This window comes from Artemia franciscana, chromosome 11 (genome assembly GCF_032884065.1).
Source record: "Artemia franciscana chromosome 11, ASM3288406v1, whole genome shotgun sequence".
In the NCBI taxonomy this organism is placed as follows: domain Eukaryota; kingdom Metazoa; phylum Arthropoda; class Branchiopoda; order Anostraca; family Artemiidae; genus Artemia; species Artemia franciscana.
In genome coordinates, this window is record NC_088873.1 from 25,163,178 (window position 1) to 25,183,833 (window position 20,656).

General features: G+C 34.7%; 1 protein-coding gene across 2 annotated transcripts in view; it reads left to right on the forward strand.

Moving 5' to 3' along the window:
- Positions 1-16,977, forward strand: part of LOC136033006 (nuclear inhibitor of protein phosphatase 1-like) — a 32,525-nt gene extending 15,548 nt beyond the window's left edge. For both annotated transcript variants that reach the window (XM_065713536.1, XM_065713535.1), the window contains 6 exons: positions 1,129-1,189; positions 2,841-2,994; positions 5,180-5,403; positions 6,660-6,875; positions 8,639-8,849; positions 16,715-16,977. In XM_065713536.1, the coding sequence (XP_065569608.1) occupies positions 1,129-1,189; positions 2,841-2,994; positions 5,180-5,403; positions 6,660-6,875; positions 8,639-8,849; positions 16,715-16,860 (1,012 nt within the window). In that variant the 3' untranslated portion in view covers positions 16,861-16,977. The remainder of the gene's footprint in view (positions 1-1,128; positions 1,190-2,840; positions 2,995-5,179; positions 5,404-6,659; positions 6,876-8,638; positions 8,850-16,714) is intronic.
- The last annotated feature ends 3,679 nt before the right edge of the window (positions 16,978-20,656 follow it).

Consider the following 20,656-nt stretch of genomic DNA (forward strand, 5'->3'; position numbering starts at 1 on the left):
GGAGAAATCCATACATTACTCTAAATGACAATTTATGGTAGTCTTGGAACTAAAAGACAATCTTGGTTGACTTAAGCTTGCTTTGAGGATTGCAAAGACCATTTTCTCCTTACATATTAAGAAAAAAAAATACCAAAACAATGACCTTCGCAAAACAGATAACAAAAATTACAGTGAAGAATCTTAGCATTGGGCTATATGATGAAGTTAAATCTGAAGTGCATTAATTGTTGAGCCTGGCAGCTAAAAATAATTCTTGTATCATCTAATAAAATATAACAAGGCAGCTTAAACAAGCTCGACCGAGCTTCTTTAAACAAGAGTCATTATAAATAATACTTAGTTAAAGTTTTATTCTTATTTTAAAGTTGTTGTTTTTTTTTGTAAATATATGTTCCAGGATGAAAGACAACATTTTACAGTAATATGCTAGATGGCTCTATATAATTTCTTTTAACTGCTCTCCCCATACAAAAAGAAGAAAGTCACAAGGGAAATTTGTATACATAAATATGTGTTCTGGGATGAAAGGAAACATTCTACAGTAAGGTGCAATATGACCGTGTATAATTTCTTTTAACAGCTCTTCCCATACAAAAAAAGGAAGAAAGAGTTACAAGGAAATTTTGGTTAAAACCCAGGATTCTTCTCCTTGGTCATGAACCTGAATCTTTGCCCTAAGATCATTTATCATCTGGCTTTTACCCTGCTCTGTGATGTACTCACATTGAGGATAGAAACAAAGTTGAACCAAACTGACCATGCATAATTGAATATTTTAAAACTGGGATTTAAAAAGTCATTAAAAACGGGATTTTTAATTTGTAGGAAATTGTCTTTATTCTCAATCTATACTATAATGCAAGAATATTCGTTTGCTATAGAGCTCTCTGGATTTCTATTGTGTGTGTTTTTTTTCAATTGAATTTTTGTTTTGAATGGATAGAAATCTTTTGTACCATGTTGAAGTTTTTTTTTATGGTAAGTATTGGCGATAATGTAGAATACATACTAGCTATCTCTTGCTTTTCTGGGCATTTTGAAGCCTTGCTTATGCAACTTTACTGAATATTTTCATCTAGAAATAGTTAATCTCTTGTCTTAATTATTTTATTGTTTTTTTTTCAGGGCAGGAAAACCAGCTACTGGATTGCATCTTGATGTCCTAAAAGACGAAAAATTAATCCAGGTGAAATACACGTTCTTCACATTTTTTTTTGTTTCACCATGATTTTTGTATCGGTATTGTGCTACATAGTCCCCAGAGAAAACAGTATAATGAATTACTCTATCATCAAACCTTTAAGAAATTCCTCAGTGACCATACCTTGTACATAGGGGGAAAGGCTAAGGGGAATTCCCTCCAAGATTGTTCTAATGAATTCTTCAGAAAACTTTGGAAACGTTAACCCAGAAATGTATTCTATGGACCGCCCTCGAGAAAGTAAACCCTCTCCCTCGTTTTTCTCTAAGAAGGAGATCTGATATTTAATTAATTAAACTCAACTGTGGTCAATCATCTTTATTCTTGAATCAAATATTAGATACCTTGTAAGAATCTAATGCTTAGTGATACTGTCAGTGACAAATCTTAGCTATGCTTTACATAAAGGTAGAAAGCTAAGAACATAATCCTTAACAAAATTCAGCATATTTCGAATGGCAGTAAATAGATTTAATTCATCAAGTTATTGGGTGAAATAAGAAATTTTGTCTGTTTTGCTATTATTTCATAGTAATTTTACGATTCTTTAAGCTTTTTCACTTCAGGATTAACTAACTAGGAATTGAAGCTCCAGGGTAGGTTCGACGAGCAGTGGAAGAAATTAGCCAGACGCAATAATTACCCCTCCCCTCCTGGCCTCATTAAAAAAATATCCTGTGACAATTCTGTTAGTTCAGATCCTGATGCTTAAATATATGTATCTTATGCAACTCTTGCATAAAGAAAGTTTGTCGGTTGTTGAATAAAATGTGCCAGATACCAGTATTTGTTTGCTTGTTTGTTTTCAAATTAGTTTTTAAGTTTGTAAAACAAAAATAAAAGGAAAATCTGATTTAAAGGAAAGTCTCTGTGACTTAGGCTGTTGTATCTGGCATTACCGTAACTTCCAGGTATGTTTTATAGCTTTAGTTTCATTTTTTAAAAGATAAAAGACTTGTTGTGTGAAGGACTTTCGTTTCATTTATGCATCAATTTCTTTATTCTGTGAAATTTTAAGCATTGTTGATGGTATTTTTTGTAAAGAGGTAGTAGTAAAAAATTTAGTACTAAGGATTCATGGCTTAAATATAGGAAGAAAATAGTATAATAAGTTTACCGCGTACCTTTGTTACGTTTTGATAAAAGATATTATTGATAATCTGCCCTGGATTTCCCTGTACAAGAGTAGCACGTAGCGAAAATACCTTACTCCGGAATAAGAGTAATTTCAAATTTATATTTCTTGTGAGCCTTAGCTAACAGGAAACAAAGCGTGATTTCCTTCAGATTAGTGTTAAGCTCCAGTGTAAGTATCTTACCATATTTTTCTTTGGGTGGGGAGAGGGGTTGTTGTATAACCCATTGCTGGGAAACTACTCATTTTTTTGAATGTATCTCGTTTGTTTTATAGCCTTTGTAGGCTATAACCGCTGATTCTTGCCAAAATTATGTCCCTGGTTTGGGGTCCATACCCCCACGTCTTTAAATTTACTGGAATGCAAAACACATTTTTCTTTTTTGACTTTGGCCCTTTTAATCGTTATTTTTCAAAATCCACACACCATACACTGCTGTTTTCTTCTTTCTTTTTTATTGGTATTGGGGCCAAAATTAAACAAACAATTTCATTTTACAGAAACTTATGATAGACCAGAAGAAATGCTATCTGTTCGGGAGAAATCCGCAAATGAATGACTTTTGCATAGACCATGCATCATGCTCAAGAGTACATGCTGCGTTGGTTTATCACCAACATTTAAAAAGGACATTTTTGGTAGACCTGGGAAGTAGTAAGTTTTTTCAGTGAAAATATATATTAATATTATCATTTCTTCTTTTTAGTGATGTTTTATGAGGTTGCTTCTGTAACACTTAACTTATTGTTAAATGGGGTTTATGTTGAGATTAGATACATCCTTCTCGACATTGAGAGCTCAGTCCCCAAGTCTGAGCTTCAAGGTGATGTCGCACGTTTTATTATTGCACACCTTTTGACTGCAAGTCGTTTTTTTTTCTGTTTATTTATATTTTTTTTGCTAAGTACAAATATTGGGCATATGACTAAAATATACAGGTACAAAAATTGTCACTGTCCAAGAAGAAAACGGTCCTTATTTTGGGAATTCATTTGTCCAGTAGGAAAACGTAAGATTAATTTATAACTCTGTAGACATTTTCAATGATTTCGCTTTTACTAAACCCTATTTAATCAAAGTGACTCTCTCCCTAGGAGATGAATCTTCTGTATTTTTTTATTTTTGCATAAATTATTACATAATTACTACTTTAATTATTATTATTATAATTATTATAATTATTACATATTACATAATTATTTATACATAAATTATTTGTATTAAGTCACATTATATTAAATTATATTTTATAAATTGTAAATGCGTTATTTTCAAAGAATGCTTACGGTTAGGTTCAGGCATAGGTATCAAAAATCAGCTGACTGATAGCCTTATGCTTTCCTTTCTTTTTTTTGAAAGAGAGCTTAAAAAAGATTCTGGAAGTTTTACTACAGTTTTGGACCCTCTCAGGCTTTTTGGATATACGATCAGTACTATTAATCAGTTGGGCTAGGGAATCGGACAAAAGGATATTGTAAGTGACAAAACGCTCGTAGTGTTATGTTATTCTGTGTTATTTATTTCAGTTTAGGGAATGAATAAAAATTGTCTCAAAGATAAAGCAAAAAAGTGAAAGAAAGCATAATGAAATCAGTGCCAATTATTTAGTTCTGTTCTACAAACGGCCTCATTGACGATGCTCCTTAACAAATCCTCTTGTTAGAAATGAATAAACCTCCCAAAATTTTGGTGCTTAGTCATGATGCTAAGTCTAGATGCATCTTGAATTCTTTCAGTTAAAAGTTGGTATCTGCGAATTCCAATTTTAATGAAAAAGAGGGATAAAGGAAAAAGCCTTCCCTCAGAAAGCTGTATCCCATAAGCTAAAAACTATACACATTTATGCTAATTTTATCATGCAGATTTGGAAGTTTTGTGACACCACCTGATTGGTTCCTACAAGCTTTTATTTTCCGTAATTGTCAAAACATTGCATGGCTAATAAAATTAATTTTAGTGGGAAGTTTACTAGCTCAGGGTACTTAGAAATGTCAAAACCCTGACATCGCTTTTTGATTTAAAGAACCGAATCTTAATTCACAAAAGTACGAAAAAAAGAACCAGCTTTAATGAAACTAGTTGTAGAATGCTAGCTCTTTTGCTTCCATGGCTAGTCACAATGGTAGAAGGCCTGAATATGGTTGATTAATGACAAAGTTTACGCGGGGCAGGTATCTTGATTTGGCTGTCATTTTGTAATGTGACGAATTATGGCAGTTGTAGTGTTAAGGCTGTTGATACATAGCTTTTATCTTTTATTTATATTGGTTTATGATTCTTTTGTGAAACTTTTATAGAAACCATAAATGTACGTGCAGGGTCCCTGTAGCATTAAAAGTGGAACACATGTCTCTCTGCTTGTGACCACCTATTGCAGGAAAATAGTGCCCTGTTTATGATATATAGAGCTATAATTCTCAGGTACTTTGATTATTAATTAGTATATTTATATATGTATCCACAAGGGGGTGGAGGGAAGTAAGGCATTCTCCCCCCTCACATGTGACTCCAAAAACCTTCTATGTTAATATTAAAATATGACGTTTATTGAACAAAATAACCTTTTCCAAACCTATTGTACCTTCCTTTGCCATTTTGCAGCATTGGCCCTAACTCACCGCCCTTGAAGATTATCTGCTTCTAACTGTAAAATACTTGTGTCACCTTAGAAAACTGTTTGGATTAATTATACGTAAGTGTACAGTCCAAATTTTCGGCTTTATTGCCGCATCCCATTTTGTTTACGGAAATGAGCCGAAAAAACAGTATTTGGCAAAAGGTTTTAGTAACCATTTCATCCTTCTTTGCTGCTTAATTGTGTATTTTGTCTTATCCTCAGCTCACGGTACTTTCATTGGTAATATGCGTATTGAGTCACATAAACCGACACCGCTACCAGTAGACAGCATATTTCATTTTGGAGCGTCAACAAGAATGTATGTTATTCGAGAAAGGCCACAGACTGCAAATCGACCTATATTAGAAGAACTTGAACAAGAAACAGAATTGAACGAAAAAAATGGCGGGCTCCTTGGATTGCCTGAGAGTGAAATAGAACTAGAAGTAAGTTATATTGTCATTTTCTTGCTCAATTTGGATTGTTTGACAGTATTTAGGCTTTTTTAACAGCTGAACGTTGAAGCAGTCTGCTTGAATCATTATGGATACTGTCTGAAACAGATTTCATTACTGTAACCTATCTATGTAAGGTACGCTTACTCAATATTAAAACACATTATTCTGTGTGCTGCAAAGAAGGACGCTAAAAGAAAATAACAATGAAGGACAATGTAATAAAAACTGGTATGAAAACATTGGAATATCCTGTTGATGTAGTATATCTTCGATAGTTAGAAAGCATTCAGGAAACTTTTTGTTACGGGAAGGAGGGGGCTGGGGTAAAATACATGAGACTGTAAAAACTATGATATTTTGTTGAAAGTGAAAGCCCTATGCTTTTTCAAGTGCCTGCTCCACGTCACATTCTTCTTAATATGCTAACAAAAATGTGTTTCATTAGCAATAACTCAAAAAGACTAACTTCCAAGGAAGGCTATTAATTGTATCAGAAGAATAAGTGTTTCACCGACAAATGAGATAGTAGTTGAACTGTGTTTAACATCAAGTAGTCTGAAGTAATAAAATACCATAAAAATCTCGTTACAAATTCAAGAAAAAAGAAATTGAACCCAACATTTCAAGTTCTATATGAAGATTATACAAACATTATACAGTGAAACTAAGATTATGGTGGAGACAAGAAGTGAATATTAGATGTCTTGCTTGAGGTCTTGCTAGTATGTTTTACTGTTGCCTCGGCCAACAGACTATTCCCGTAGGATTCAACCAATACGAAACCTCCTGGTTTAATTTAATGTTTGTTCTTTTAGTTTTTCGATAGCCATGCTGAAATGATATAAGACATAAATATAAAAATTTGGCAACAATTCTTCTTTTTTTCTGAAGAAGGGAAATAAAGACAAGGAAAATCTGACGGTACGAAAATAAGGTGAACCATCGGAAATTTGTAAGGAGTTTATCGTACGGGTTTTAATTTTTGTTTTTTGCGATGGAGGCTTTGGAAGCAGATTTTTTTATGTGTAACATACTTTCTAGCGTCCCTTTTCGTTAAAAAATTCTTTAATTAACATGGAACCCTGACCTACCTCGAAGTTATGTAAATACCCTGATAGACAAATATCTTGTTCTCTCTCTTCCTCACCGTATTCTTTCTTTATCATCTCATTTTTTTTTCCAACTCTTTTCTGTTCTTTTACTCTTATTTTTCTTTCCTGATCATAATTTTTTTTTCATTTTAGAACTTAACTGAGTTTAACACTGCCCATAATAGACGGATATCAATGTTAGGAATAACGGTAGACGAGGAAACGCGGCGCCTCAGCACAGGGCGGAAACGAAAACGGTTTGGTGTGTCCTTTAATGAAGAAGAAGATGTCATTAACCCTGAAGATATTGACCCATCAATTGGCAGGTTTAGAAACCTAGTCCAGACAACAGTTGTGTCACCAGTAAAGGTAAAAACACTCTTAGGTATCTCTAACTTATTACCATTTTGATTTTATTTTTCCAAGTGACAATTTCCTAAAATCTTGGTTTTCCAATGCAGTGCGCCCATGTTAAATGATCTATGTTAAATTTTGAACTCCGCTTACGGTAATTGCTGCATGTATTTTTGCATCATAGGTACGATAAATTCTAGGTCATGTTTGATTTTGACAGTGACTGGAAATCCATGATATTCAAAATTCAAGCCGCAAATACTTACCTGCAAACCTAAAGAATTGTCGATAATTATGTGGCTTTAGTCATTTGCGTCACATTTCATATATGTAGGCGTCTTCAATACTGCAAAATTATCTTTTATATGGTCGTTTTATTAGTATTTTTAAAATGATACTATTTCGGTATTGAAAACATGGTACAGCAACATACTCATTCCGAATGGTTATTTGAGAACTGCTAAAGTTGAAGATTCCTTCGAAAAATGATAAATTTTCTTGATTTTTTTTTCCTTTTCTTTTGCCAAAACATGTGAGATATTACAAGATGTTTGAATATTGACATATCCTTTAATATTTCATTGCAAAAAAAAAGTGAAAAAGCGAAAAAGACCTATGAATTTCTTTACGGTATACATTAAGGCATCAATCCAAGTCATAACAGAAAGACTATGTAGTCTTTTAACGGCGATTTTTTTCTGAAATTTAGATTTTTTTAACTTCAAAAGAACTTTAATAGTCTAGAAGGGCTGAGAACTGCATCTCTTGCATGCTAGCTCACTCGTAACGTCAATAATATTTACATTTCAGTTCTATCAAATACCCACATGTTTCCAAACTGTAGGAAAACTCAGGGATTTTCATGGTGGATTAAGGGCCAGTTGAGAGTTCTTTGTCGATGACTTGGTCATTGTGGCAGACTCCATGTAACAACTGCTAGAAGCACTCCGAATTTACGAGAAGTGGCGAAATTTGAACTATGAATAAACTGGATTAAGAAAAAATTGCGACTGACCCGTTCGCTCCTGCTGCTTCTTCTTCTGTTAAACTGACCTCGTTAGCAACGATAAATGATTTCAGCTCTCTAAAAAGTCTTGGTTTTTGATTCAAATAGCCGAACGAACCGTGCGATACCTTGGCTATTTGTTTCAAATGCCTCCACACCTACCCGCTAAGATCATTTGTGACTTCCACCTTATCACAGCCGGCTTTAAGTGAAACCGCGGTCGATCAAAGAAAAGACGGTCTGACAGCTTGTCTAAGTTCCTCACGTTGGCGAAGCATAAGCGCTTGCCAGGGACCGAAGTGGATGGAGAATGTAGACGCCATACTCTCTATGCTGAGCACCGCCTGGCAGGAGATATAAGTCAACTAAGTCAAAGAGGGTTATTTTGAGCACAATTCCTTGCATTCACAAAAATTGCGAAGTCCGCCCTTTGATTTTCCCTGTTTTTTTGTGTTTTTTTTTCGCCGAGTAGCGTCGACAATTCCTGCTTTAAGCCCATGCATTATCATAAGAACTATGTTTAAACATTTAATAAATAAACTGCATAGCTAATTAAGAAGCCTATGACTTAGATTGAGATGAAAACTTTACGTTGCTCTTCCGTTTTGAACTGGCAGGACTCTCGCTCCACAAGAGTGAACTAAGAGGATTAGAATGCTACCTGTAACACTATTGGCACATGACACTGCCAAGTATATCACTGAAAACCGCTATAAACCATGGAGTCGTACTTGACTGTTAACTCTTTATTTATTTATTTGTTGTCTTGCAGAAACTGAAACAAGAAACCCTTCCACCTGGCACATTGACCACAGCACATCCTTCACATCTTTCAATTGGATACGATAGGGAAAACCGAGATGTGTTATATGGAGACTTGCCTCCTGACAAAATGGGTTTCCTCTCGTCAAATATACTCTCCTCAAAACTTGGTCTTAACTTGGTACCTAATGCGGCACCTGACGTCCACTTCGAGGAGACTGGTGAGTTAACCAATTCTTGTCCGATGCCTTGTCTAATGTTTTTATTCCTAGTGACTGATTTTTCTTGTTTACCGATTTTATATTTCATGAAAGGATTTTTTTAATCAACTAAAAGGGGGAGAAAATTTATAAAAGGGGGAGAAAATTATTAAAACAACAAAGCGCAAAAACAATAATAACACGAGAGAAAAAACCATAACAAACGCTAAGATTTCAATTAACAACTCCGTCCCTAAAGACCTCGATGAATAATTAACGACTTAAGTACATGCAAAAATACTCATATACACTTATATTATATAACTGGAGAGTAATCCCTTTATCCATAGATACTAAAACAAAGTCCTTTAACTCGGAACACAAACTCAGATATGTCCTTGGTATGTTTAATATCTTCGGGACCATCTAACCAACATTTAGGTCTAACATACCTAACAGAAAAGTAGGATCACATCGTCGACAGAACAAAAAATGTTCAGACATTCTGAGCTTGTCTAGTTGAATTGTTATGGACCTGGTTTCCTAGCTGAAACATAATGTTAAAGCAAGGTCCTAGATTGTTATTCATAATCTGATACATTGGTCTGACGTTATTGTAAAAGAATAAACTAAACACCGGTACCTCTCTAATTTTTGACTGAACACTGGTGAACAGACTGAAACACGGGTAGGGACACGACTCAAAATCAGCATAGGTGAATTGTGCAGGACAAGAAGGGGAGGAAGGTGGAGAAAAAACGTGTTTGACCAAATTGCACAACAATACAAAAAATACTGATGTACAAGAGAGAAATAAAGAATACGAACAATCACCGTTACGGGAAATCTTAGCACTGATAACCTCAATATGTTTTCTGAAAGACAATAGTTTGTTTACGTACACTTTTAAGTACTTAAACTCATCATTTCTAGAAACAGTAACCTCGCCTAAAGTTAAGCCCTGAATCCTCGGATAATAATTCTTGGAACAACCATAAATAACAACTGATGACTTCCCGAGATTGATAACAAATCTGTTGGCCTCTAGCCAAATTTGAACTTCCTTCTCTCGGTGTCGACATTAGCGGATTCTCAGTCTTTGCTGCAACTGTAATTGCGTGTCATCTGCAAACATACCTAGAATTTTCCCAGCTGAAATTTGACTTCCAATTTGTCCACATGGCAGTTCGACCATCAACAGCATTACGCAATTTATTAATATATACGAGGAAAAATAACGGGCCAAGAATTAACCGCAGTCATGTGATGCTCTAGCTGTGTGAAAATGAAGTAGTTAATATTAGGTAAAATATTGGTGATATTTGAATCATTAAGAGTGTTCGTTAAACTAAGGGTTTCGGGCTCTGGAAGCAATTCCTTTAACTTTAGCACTATTTGCGTTAATGGCCTTAATTTGGAAAAATCTTGTTAATAAAAAAAAAGGGTCACAAAAACGAATAATGAAGAACTAGGAAACTAGTAAGATTTTCATAATATAATCCAAATAATTTATAAATGAAAAATGATAGCAAACACAACTCACCGTTGATTTATCTAGCCAAAATTAAAAAGTTACTGATTTTCAAAAATAGTATATTGTATACACGAGTATTGATGTTGTCTGATGGCGAAGGAAGGCTTAGAAGCAGGGGGTGTGTAACGCGTATGACAAGACTCTCAACAATATGCTTTGAATTTGGTAAAAGTGTTTTTTTTTTTCATAGTCTCGTTCCCTTTCCTCTGAAAATTAAAATCATAAATAAATATATGCTATTTCTGACTGAAAAAATCTGATATAATTTCTGATGTTGTAAATAATGTACGATGGTATAGGACTTATATTATGTCGCTTAATTAGGTGTTATTTAAATCCATATCGCTTATATCTAAAAAAAAAAACGCACAAAATCTACAACAAGCCGAATCCTTTTTTTCCGTAACATTACCAGGTATACAATGTGGAAAAACAAATATTACTACTGCTGGTAGTTGTAGTAAAGTAGTAGTAAAAACTAGTGGTAGTAGTTGTAGTGGTGGCAACAGTAGTAGTAGTAATTGTAGTTGTAGTAGTAGTAGTAATAGGAGTAGTAGCAGTGGTAGGAGTACTATTAGTAGTATACATTTATTGCTTTTGGTCAGTTGAGCATTCCTCTCATCATGTGCTGAAAGTTTCAACTTAATACCTTAAGCTGTTTTTGAGATTATTTACTATTTTTTGTAGTTATAGTAGTAGCTCTTGTAGTAGTATACACATATGATCTTTTGGTCAGTTAAGCATTCCTCTGATCATGCCCTGAAAGTTTTAACTTAATGCCCTAAGCCGCTCGTGAAATGTTCGTTTGACAACCTACATGCAGTAGTAGTAGTAGTAGTAGTAGTAGCAGCAGCAGTAGTAGTATGGGTAGTAACAGCACCAGTAGTATTTGCAGTTATAGTAGTAGTAGTAGTAATAAGAGTAGTATCAGTAGCAGGAGTACTATTAGTGTACATTTATTGCTTTTTGGTCAGTTGAGCATCCCTCTCATCATGCGCTGAAGGTTTCAACTTAATACCTTAAGCTGTTTCTGAGATTATTTAGTATGTAGCTATGGTAGTTGTAGTATTGTTAGCAATAGTTGTAGCAGTTGCAGCTGTAGTTGTAGTAGTAGGAGGGTTTTGAGTAGGAGTAGTAGTGTAGTGTACACATATGACCTTTTGGTCAGTTGAGCATCCTTCTGATGATGCCCTGAAAGTTTCAACTTAATACCCTAAGCCGCTCCTGAAACGCCCTTTTTACAACTTACATGCCTATCTTATGTTTTGATTTGGTTCAATATTCTCTTTAACATTCCTTGAATTCCCACATTAGTGCCTTTAGCCTGAGTAGTAGAAGTAGTAGTATGGGTTGCAGCAGAAGCAATAGAAGTAGTATTCGTTTATATTATACACACAGTGGCTTTCGGTTAGTTTTACATCCCCCTCGACATATCCTGTAAGTTTCAACTTAATATTCTAAGCCGTTCTTAAGATATTGCTGATACATCCTTTGACAGCCTGCTTGCACGTAGTGTGTTTTTGTTTAGTTCAACTTCCCCCTCAACATTCCCTGAAATATTTACCTTAATGTTCTCATTGTTGGTAGTAGTCGCAGTAGAAGCAGTAGTAGTAGTGGTTGCAGTAACGTGTACGTATTGCCTTTTAGTCAATTGAACATCTCCTTCGTCATGCCCTGAAAGTTCCAAATTATACCCTAAACCTTTTGACAACCTGCATGCACATAGCTTGTTTTGATTTAGTTCAACACTCCCCTCAACATTCCCTGAAAGCTTCACATAGATACCCCTAGCCTTTTTGGAGATAAGGAATTAAGAATGTTTCCCTTTCCCAACGATAAATTTTGTACATAAACAAGTTGCATAACTTACAGCCTTAGTTGGGCGTGTCAGAGAATTTCATCTTCAGAGGCATAGTGAATAGACCTTTCAACTATGCAGAACAAAATGGCGACCTCAAAATGTTGATTGAATGTTTTCAGGAAGAATGTGCATGGGAGAGTGATTGTTGCCCTGCAATCACTTTTGACTCTAAAAAGGGGCACTGGAACTTTTAATTTCTGATCGAAAGAGCCGCTTCCGAAGTGCCCATATGAAGTGCCTTGGTAAAAATAAAAAATTATGCATAGAGCCCACTTTGCTCTTTACTTAGGGATCGCTATTGCGATGCTTATGATAGTTTTTTACGATCCCCTTCTTTATGTGTTTTGTTTCTACCCCTCCCCCACATACGCTGGCACCTAGAAACATCACAGGAATCCTAAAGATAGTCAAGATAGGGATTAGTTAAACCGGTTGAAAATTATGGAAAAACTCATAAGAATAAAGGGTTAAGAGTATAACGAAGGCTGCATTGAGGGCTCTCAATATTACATGTCTAATTTATTCATGCGTATATACGTACCCAATTTATTCCTATATATTGTATCAAGGAGTACTGTCGAAAAAGATCTTTATTATTACAAATGTGATAAATTTTCAAAATTCTGTTTCTGAACTCAAAAAAAAGTTTTCCAGTGTATCACTTATATTGATTCTAGATGTATAAACGTCGGATTTTTCAAACAGTTCGTGGTAACGACCCGGCTCAATAGTAAACGAAAGTCTAAAAACGGAATTTTGACACTAATAGATACATCAAAAGAATCAGATTTTTTGCTGATTTTAAACATATAAGTTTCGTCAAATTTAGTTTACCTATCAAAAGATACGAGCCTGAGAAAATTTGCCTTATTTGGAGAATAGGAAACATCCCGTAAAAGTTATAGAATCTTAACGAAAATAACACCATCGTATTCAGCGTATAAGAGAGCCACACTGTAGATGTTTCAAGTTCCTATCTACAAAAATGTGGAACTTCGTATTTTTTGTCAGAAGACCGATCACGGGTGCGTGTTTATTTGTTTTTGTTTTTTTTTAGGGGTGATATCGGCCCAGTGGCCCTAGAATGTCGTGAAAGGGCTCATTCTAACGGAAATTAAAAGTTGTAGCGTCCTTTTTAAGTGACCAAAAAAATTGGAGGGCCCCTTGGCCCCCTCCCACGCTTATTTTTTCCCAAAGTCAACGGATCAAAATTTGAGATAGCCATTTTGTTCAGCATAGTCGAAAATCATAATAATCATGTCTTCGGGGACGACTTACTCCCCAACAGTCCGCGAGGAAGGGGCTGCAAGTTACAAACTTTGACCAGTGTTTACATGCAATAATGGTTGTTGGGACGCTAAAGTACTCTTTACGCTAAAGTACTTTCAGTAATTTCAATAATTTGTTCTACGGCCTTTGTGATTCTGGGGCCGTTCTTAAAGAGTTGGGACAAAATTTAAGCTTTAATGTAAAGAGCGGGGTACTAAAAAGGGGGCAAACCCCCACATATACTCAATAAAAATATATGAATATAGAAGTTCGTTACATAAATTATTTTGTAAGTTACGTATATTTATTACTAATAAAAACATTGAAAAAAAAAACAGTTCTAGTTACCCTTTTAAGCAACCAAAAATTGGAGGGCAACTAGGCCTCCTCCCCCACTCCTTTTTTACCAAAACCGTCCGATCAAAACTATGAGAAAGCCATATAGCCAATAAAATTCAATAGGCAAATTTCGTTTTAATTATTCATGTGTGATAAGCCAAAATCAAAACTTGTATTAATTCAAAAACGTTCAGAATTTAAATTTAAAAAAGAAAGTAAGTTTTTTTTTAACTGCAAGTAAGGAGCGACATTAAAACTTAAAACGAATAGGAATTATTCCGTATATGAAAGGGGTTTTCCCCTCCTCAATGCCTCGCTCTTTACGCTAAAGTTTCTTATTATTTTAAAAAGTAGAGTTGTCAGAAAGAGTCAAACTTTAGCGTAAAGAGCGAGGTGTTGTTTTAAAAAGTAGAGTTGTGAGAAAGAGTCAAAACCCTTTCATATATGGGATAATTTCTGTTCGTTTTAAGTTTTAATGTCGCTTCTTACCTGCAGTTGAAAAAACTTGTTTTTTTTTTATTTAAAAAGGGGAGAAAGCAGAATGGGAAGTGATCAGGATGAAAATTGCACCATTAAATTTAATATATTAGGGAATTTTTTCGCATAGATTTCAAACCCCTTCGACAAAAGGCGAGAAATTATATTTTTTTATTCAAGGACAGATATGGATACATGTTTATTTTATTTTTATTTTTCATCAGGGGTTCTGATTACCCCCTAACTACATTTAATGCACTCACAAATGCATTCAGATTCAGTATAGCCCTATGAAACTTAGGCATAAAAAGTAGGGATGGGGTAAGGAAGGGCAGACCTCCTTATACACGAGATAATTTATGCTCGTTTTAACTTTGTATACTTACGTGTTATCCCGACAATACTAAATTAATGAAGTTAGGTTAATAATAATGAATTATCCTAAAACATGATGAAAATAGAATACTTTAGTAACAAAATTAAGGAAACTACAACAAAAAATAATGTAAAGCAGGCGGCCTAGAACGCATTATATTAAATACTTCACCTAACCTAGCAAGACATAACCAAATACCAACTATATATTACATATTTGATCAAAATATACCTACAACGTATTTTATTTCAGTGAACCTAAGCTAATTGTCTCCCAATACAGAAGGGTAAACCGGTTTTTAGCTGATTCAATTGAGAAAAATTCTTTTGTTATCGGGGTAACACTTAAGTACCCAAGTTTTAATGTTTCTCCTTACTTACAGTTGTAAAGTTTGCTTATTTATTTAGTTTCTTATAGTTTTTCAAATAATGCTGGGAAATTAGCCTCCCTCCACCATGGAACATTCCCCTCTCCCTACACGAAGATTTCTCCATGGAAAGTTCTGCTCGTGTTTTTTTTTTTTTTGCGCGTAAAATCTCCCTTCTCCAGAAAATTCTATATTCGTTGACTATTCCACTCAGGAAATTTCTAGCCGACAATTACTACTGCTACTAACGCCTCACCACAGGACCAAGCCGCCCGAGACCAACACAGCTACGCACGCTCATCCTCCATTTCAATCAACTCAAAGCCTTCCTCTTTATTCCCCCCAGGAATTTTCAATTTCTCTTAAATATTTCCTTAAAACTTCCTTTCGCCCCAACCGACGACTACCTGCTTTCTGTTTAGCCCTAGACGGTTGGCTGAAAAGGACGATGTTCTGCAATCTGTCATCCTTCATCCGCAGACCATACCCTAGCCGTCTCAACCTTTGTTTCATTATAGAACTAGAAAGCGGGATTGAACCACACTTTTCGTAAAGCACGTTTGTAATACGATCAGTCAGTCGGGCACCCAAAACAATCCGTATGCAATTTCTCTGGAAAACATCTAGCAAATCTTCGTCCGTTTTTCGGGGCGCCCATGCTTCAGAACCATATTTGACCATTGTCATCATTGTAGCTTCCAATATTCTAATCCAACTTTTATTTCAAAAAAAGACTTGTTTTTATTTAATTTGTTTTCTTGCTTGTTTTCATGTAAAAGATTAAAAGTTCTAGTTGCCTTTTTAAGTAACCAAAAAATTGGAGGCAACTAGGCCTCCTCCCCCTTTTTTTCTCAAAATCGTCCGATCAAAACTAAGAGAAAGCCATTTAGCCAAAAAAAAATTAATATGCAAATTTTGTTTTCAAATAGTTCGTGGTAACGATCTGTGGTAAGGAGTGACCCGGCTGAATAGTAACTGAAACTATAAAAAACGGAATTTTGATACCAATATTTACATCAAAAGAATCGTATTTTTATGCTGATTTTAAATAATTAAGTTCCATCAAGTTTAGTCTTACACATCAAAAGTTACGAGCCTGAGAAAATTTGCCTTATTTTAGAAAAAAGGGGAAACATCCCCTAAAAGTCATAGAATCTTAACGAAAATATGAGACAACCATTTAGCCAAAAAAAAAGAAGCAAATTTCGTTTTAATTATTCATGGTCGGTTAGCCAAAATAAAAACATACATTAATTTAAAAACGTTCAGAAATTAAATAAAAAAAAGAAAGTTTTTTTAACTGCAAGTAAGGAGCGACATTAAAACTTAAAACGGAGAGAAATTATTCCGTATATGAAAGGGGTTGTCCCCTCCTCAACACCTCGCTCTTTGCGCTAAAGGTTTTTATTGTTTTTAAAAGTAGAGTTGTGAGAAATTGTGAGAGTTGTGAGTCAAGCTTTAGCGTAAAGAGCGGGGCGTTGAGGAGGGGGCAACCCCTTTCTTAAACAGAATAATTTCTGTACGTTTTAATATCGCTCCTTACTTGCAGTTTAAAAACTTGTTTTTTTATTTAATTTTTCTACCAAGGACGCCTTTGCTAACATTTTTAAGGAGTTCTAATACTATGGTTCAATTGAAAATGTAAACTTAAATGTTTTTCCAGTTGAGACAGTTCCAATCCAAGAAGAGACCAGAGTCAAACTGGCAACCAGTGAAACTGCAAGTACTCCTGCAGCTGAGCCGAAGAAAAAGAAGTATGCCAAAGAGGCATGGCCAGGAAGAAAACCAGGAAGCGGATTATTGGTTTAATTTTATTTTATTTTTAGAAGTGTGTTAATACATCGGTTATAACTTTGTACAAAATTTTTTATCACGAATTATATTTGTTGTAAATTGTTTTTGATGAAGTAAACCTAAAAAGAAGAATTAATCAACATTTTAGTTTTGCTCATATTAAATGATTTGTCTTTGATTTTTGGTTTTAACTGCAGCTATTCTCATCGGTTTGACCTTTTCTTAACCTAGTTAAAACAGTGTCTTATTTCTGGGTTTTTAGTGTCAAAGCTATTAAACTATTCAATCACTTGAACAGTCGCAAGGATGTTCTCTATAAAAGACACGAAACTATTTTGCCTACTAACACAATCCAAGATAAGGTAATTTGTATTTAAAAAAATATTATAACACGGTCTAAGAGAGTCGAATTCGTTTCTAATGTACAACAAAAAAAGTAAAATGAACAAAAACAACTAACAGAAAATGCAAAACTAATTAATAACCTAATTTGTCCAGATAAAATGATCAATACATAAATTAAGAGAAGTTATTAAATGTAGCCTAGGAAAATTGCGCGTCCAAAAATTAATAAAATAAACGTTACGCAGAAAAAGGTAAGAAAAAAAGATAATAGGAGGAGGGGCATTCACTTATTTAGCAGTTCAATTTGTTAGGGGGGAAATGTTCTTGTGTATTTTTTCATGGCAATTTTTATTGGGGCATAAACAGGATTTTTGTTGTGGCAGAACAAAAGCAACGAAGTCTAAAGGAGGGAAATGACTAAGGAACAGCGATTTTTTTTTATGTAAGCCAAATTGACTCTGTCCAAACCAAAATCTTTTAAGAACATTCTCCCTATTTAAATAATGAAGCAAATACCAAATAATCGTGATCCAAACTAGACAATTGGTGAATTAAAAAATCAATAACAATAACCCTTCTTAGCGTATAGAAAAGCCGTAGTATAGTAAGATAAAAAGATATTTTCTTAGGATGTTAGTTTTAAACGCAGAGGGATTGGATGCTAGAGGTTAAAATTATAACTAGTGCAATTAATATAAAAATTTGATTTAAGCTTTTTGATATTGTTTGATAAGCTCACTTCTTAATATTTAAATTATTTTGTCTTTGATTTCAGAGGCGGGCACACATCATTTTCTTCCTACATGTCATACTTGGATTCAAAGATCATGTCCAGGGCAGAGATAATTCTTTCGAATTTTATCCAGAGTTGACCTTACGGAATTGTTTAAATAGGCCTCTTAATTTATTGTACATGTTGCGCATGTATTTTGAAAGGCCGTAACTTGAAGGAAGACTTTAATATGAGGGCATAAAAAACTTTTTATCAACAAAATATTAATTTCTATAAAACTGGCATATAGTTGTGCTCCATTTTTTTTTTTTTTTTGCCTTAAAATCACGTCTCTTCCAGCTAATCTAACACTCCTTTTGACGTTTGCGCACTAACAGCTGGAAAATAGATGCTTAAAAGTAGCATATACATATACATTGTCTCGCGTTTATGTGTGATTTCAAAGGTCTGGAGATCTTAAATTTGTAATTTTGCTTATTTGGAAGCAGCGTTGCAATAGCCCCGAAATGACTTTCCTCATAGTTGGGAATATGAAATGGTAGACATATTTTACAAAAGTATAAGAAACTCAAAAAGTCTACAATGTAAACACAAATCAAGGTAACTTTACCAATAGATTAAAAAACTGAAGTAAGGGGCGAAATTTAAACGTCGAAATGTCCGAAAAACTCATACAAGATAAATTGAATTAGTTTATAACCCTTACTGAAACACGGAACATTGGTACTAGAAATTTTGACTTCTTCTGGTCTTTGAAAAAAAAAAACAAATTTAAAGGAGCACAGCCGGGCGTGTATGCAGCGACTTTGTAACATGCCCCCCCCCCCGCTAAAAAGGAGATTAGTTTATTATCTCCGTTATATTTGATATCTAATGTGCCTCTTTGTGTGTTTTTGAAATAATGCTCCCCCCATCCCAAAATAAGACGATACAAATCTTCATATCCGCCCGAGAATAGTAAGCAAGCATATAAAAGTGTTGAAAATTCTGGTATAATTTTAAAGATTAAAAGTTGGACTTTTTTCTATCCAAATAGCTAATTTTCAGAAAACAAAATTCAGCTAAAACTCATTAAAACGCGTTTTTCCCGATTAAGTCGCCACCAATCACTCTTTTGTCCATTTTTAACTTCGGCCTTAGTTTGTCTTTTCCTTATACTTGTGCCTTTTTCTTTGTTACTTATGGTATAACCTTTTTGTGAAAGTTGTGTTTATAGATCCAACTTCTTCCAAATTTTCTGAGAATCCTTTGAACCAATCTGTGCCAAACATGTGTTTTTCTTGACGGTTTCTTTTGATCTGAATATAAAAACAAGGGTGGGCATAGTGTCTTTTGTCTATCAGGTACGCGTGTCGTTCCCATAGTATACCATTTGATAGCTCTGGGAACCTTAGTCTAGCAAACGATCTCTCAAGAAATCCTGGCTTTTCGGACCACCAAGACCAAATACAACCACCTTTTATAATAAAACCCATCTATGGACAGTGGAAGATTACATAATTTAGGCCATTGCCCCGAAGACTTTGGGGATGATATCGACCCTATAGGTATGTTTAATAGACCTTTCAACGTTTTTGAACAAAATGGCTGTCTCAAAATGTTGATGCACTATCATGGGGATGGGGGGTTGGGTGGCAAAAAAGGGCACAGAAGGGAGGCTGGCTGCACAGCGGTTACTTATGTACCTCAAACAAAGCGCTGAGCTTGAGTAGAACACGGACGTATCTTAGTAGGACCAAAGGGGAAGGGATAATCCCTCTATTGAATGGTGGTAAATTTATTATCTTCTGTCCAGACTTTATTTAAAATTCGTTTTTAAGAATTTACCTAGTAATAGGGGCAGCGCCCTTGTTCCCCCAAGCAATACCCAGGCTTCTAGCCACTGAGGCAAATTTTGCTTCTTTTTTTAAGTAAATTAAACCATGCGGAGACAGTCGTATCGTTTTTAGTATCAACGAAGCTTGCAAAATTACACAAGATAAAAAACTGCTTTGAACATGTAAAGAAAAAGGTATGGAACATGAAACAGCAAAAATCACATTGATTTGCAGAAGAAATGCTGCTCAACGATATTTGCGGTTAGAAGACAAAGTAAAATTACAATGTAATGAAGTAACGTGTTAGTTTAGTGTGTGTAAGTCTGTGATTAATAAACAGGAAGAAGGAATTAATATTGAGTACCTATGACACGTACAAAATTACACAATTTGACAAATTACTCTGAATAGCCAAAGAAAAAGGTATGGAAGAAGAAACAGCAACAAATCACATAAACGAAAATGTTGCACAACGAAATTGACGGTTAGTTGCACACGAAATTGTTTAGTACCGTGCCCTAAAACAAACTGAAAATCAGGAACAATTGAGGCAATCAATTGATGTTTAAAATTGAGACAATCTAGGAGTCGACAATGTATAGCCCTTTCAAAAATCTTGCTGAACACTATATTGCAGGACCACTCCGTGATCCACTTTAAAAAAAATAATAACAGAAGCACGCTTTACAGCACTTAGGAATACAACATTTTCAAGAGAAAGATTGACAAGTCTTGTTAGGGCAGGAAAGATGAAGTTGACCACCTTAAAAGGAATGTGTCTAGGCAAGTAAACAAAGACGTTTTAAACCCCTAACAATTCTGGCAATTTCACTTTCAGAGACAAGCTCTAAAGTCATTGATTTAAGACAAGTAGGTCCAAGGATAGACCTAAAATCAGGTAGAGAAGAAGGAATTA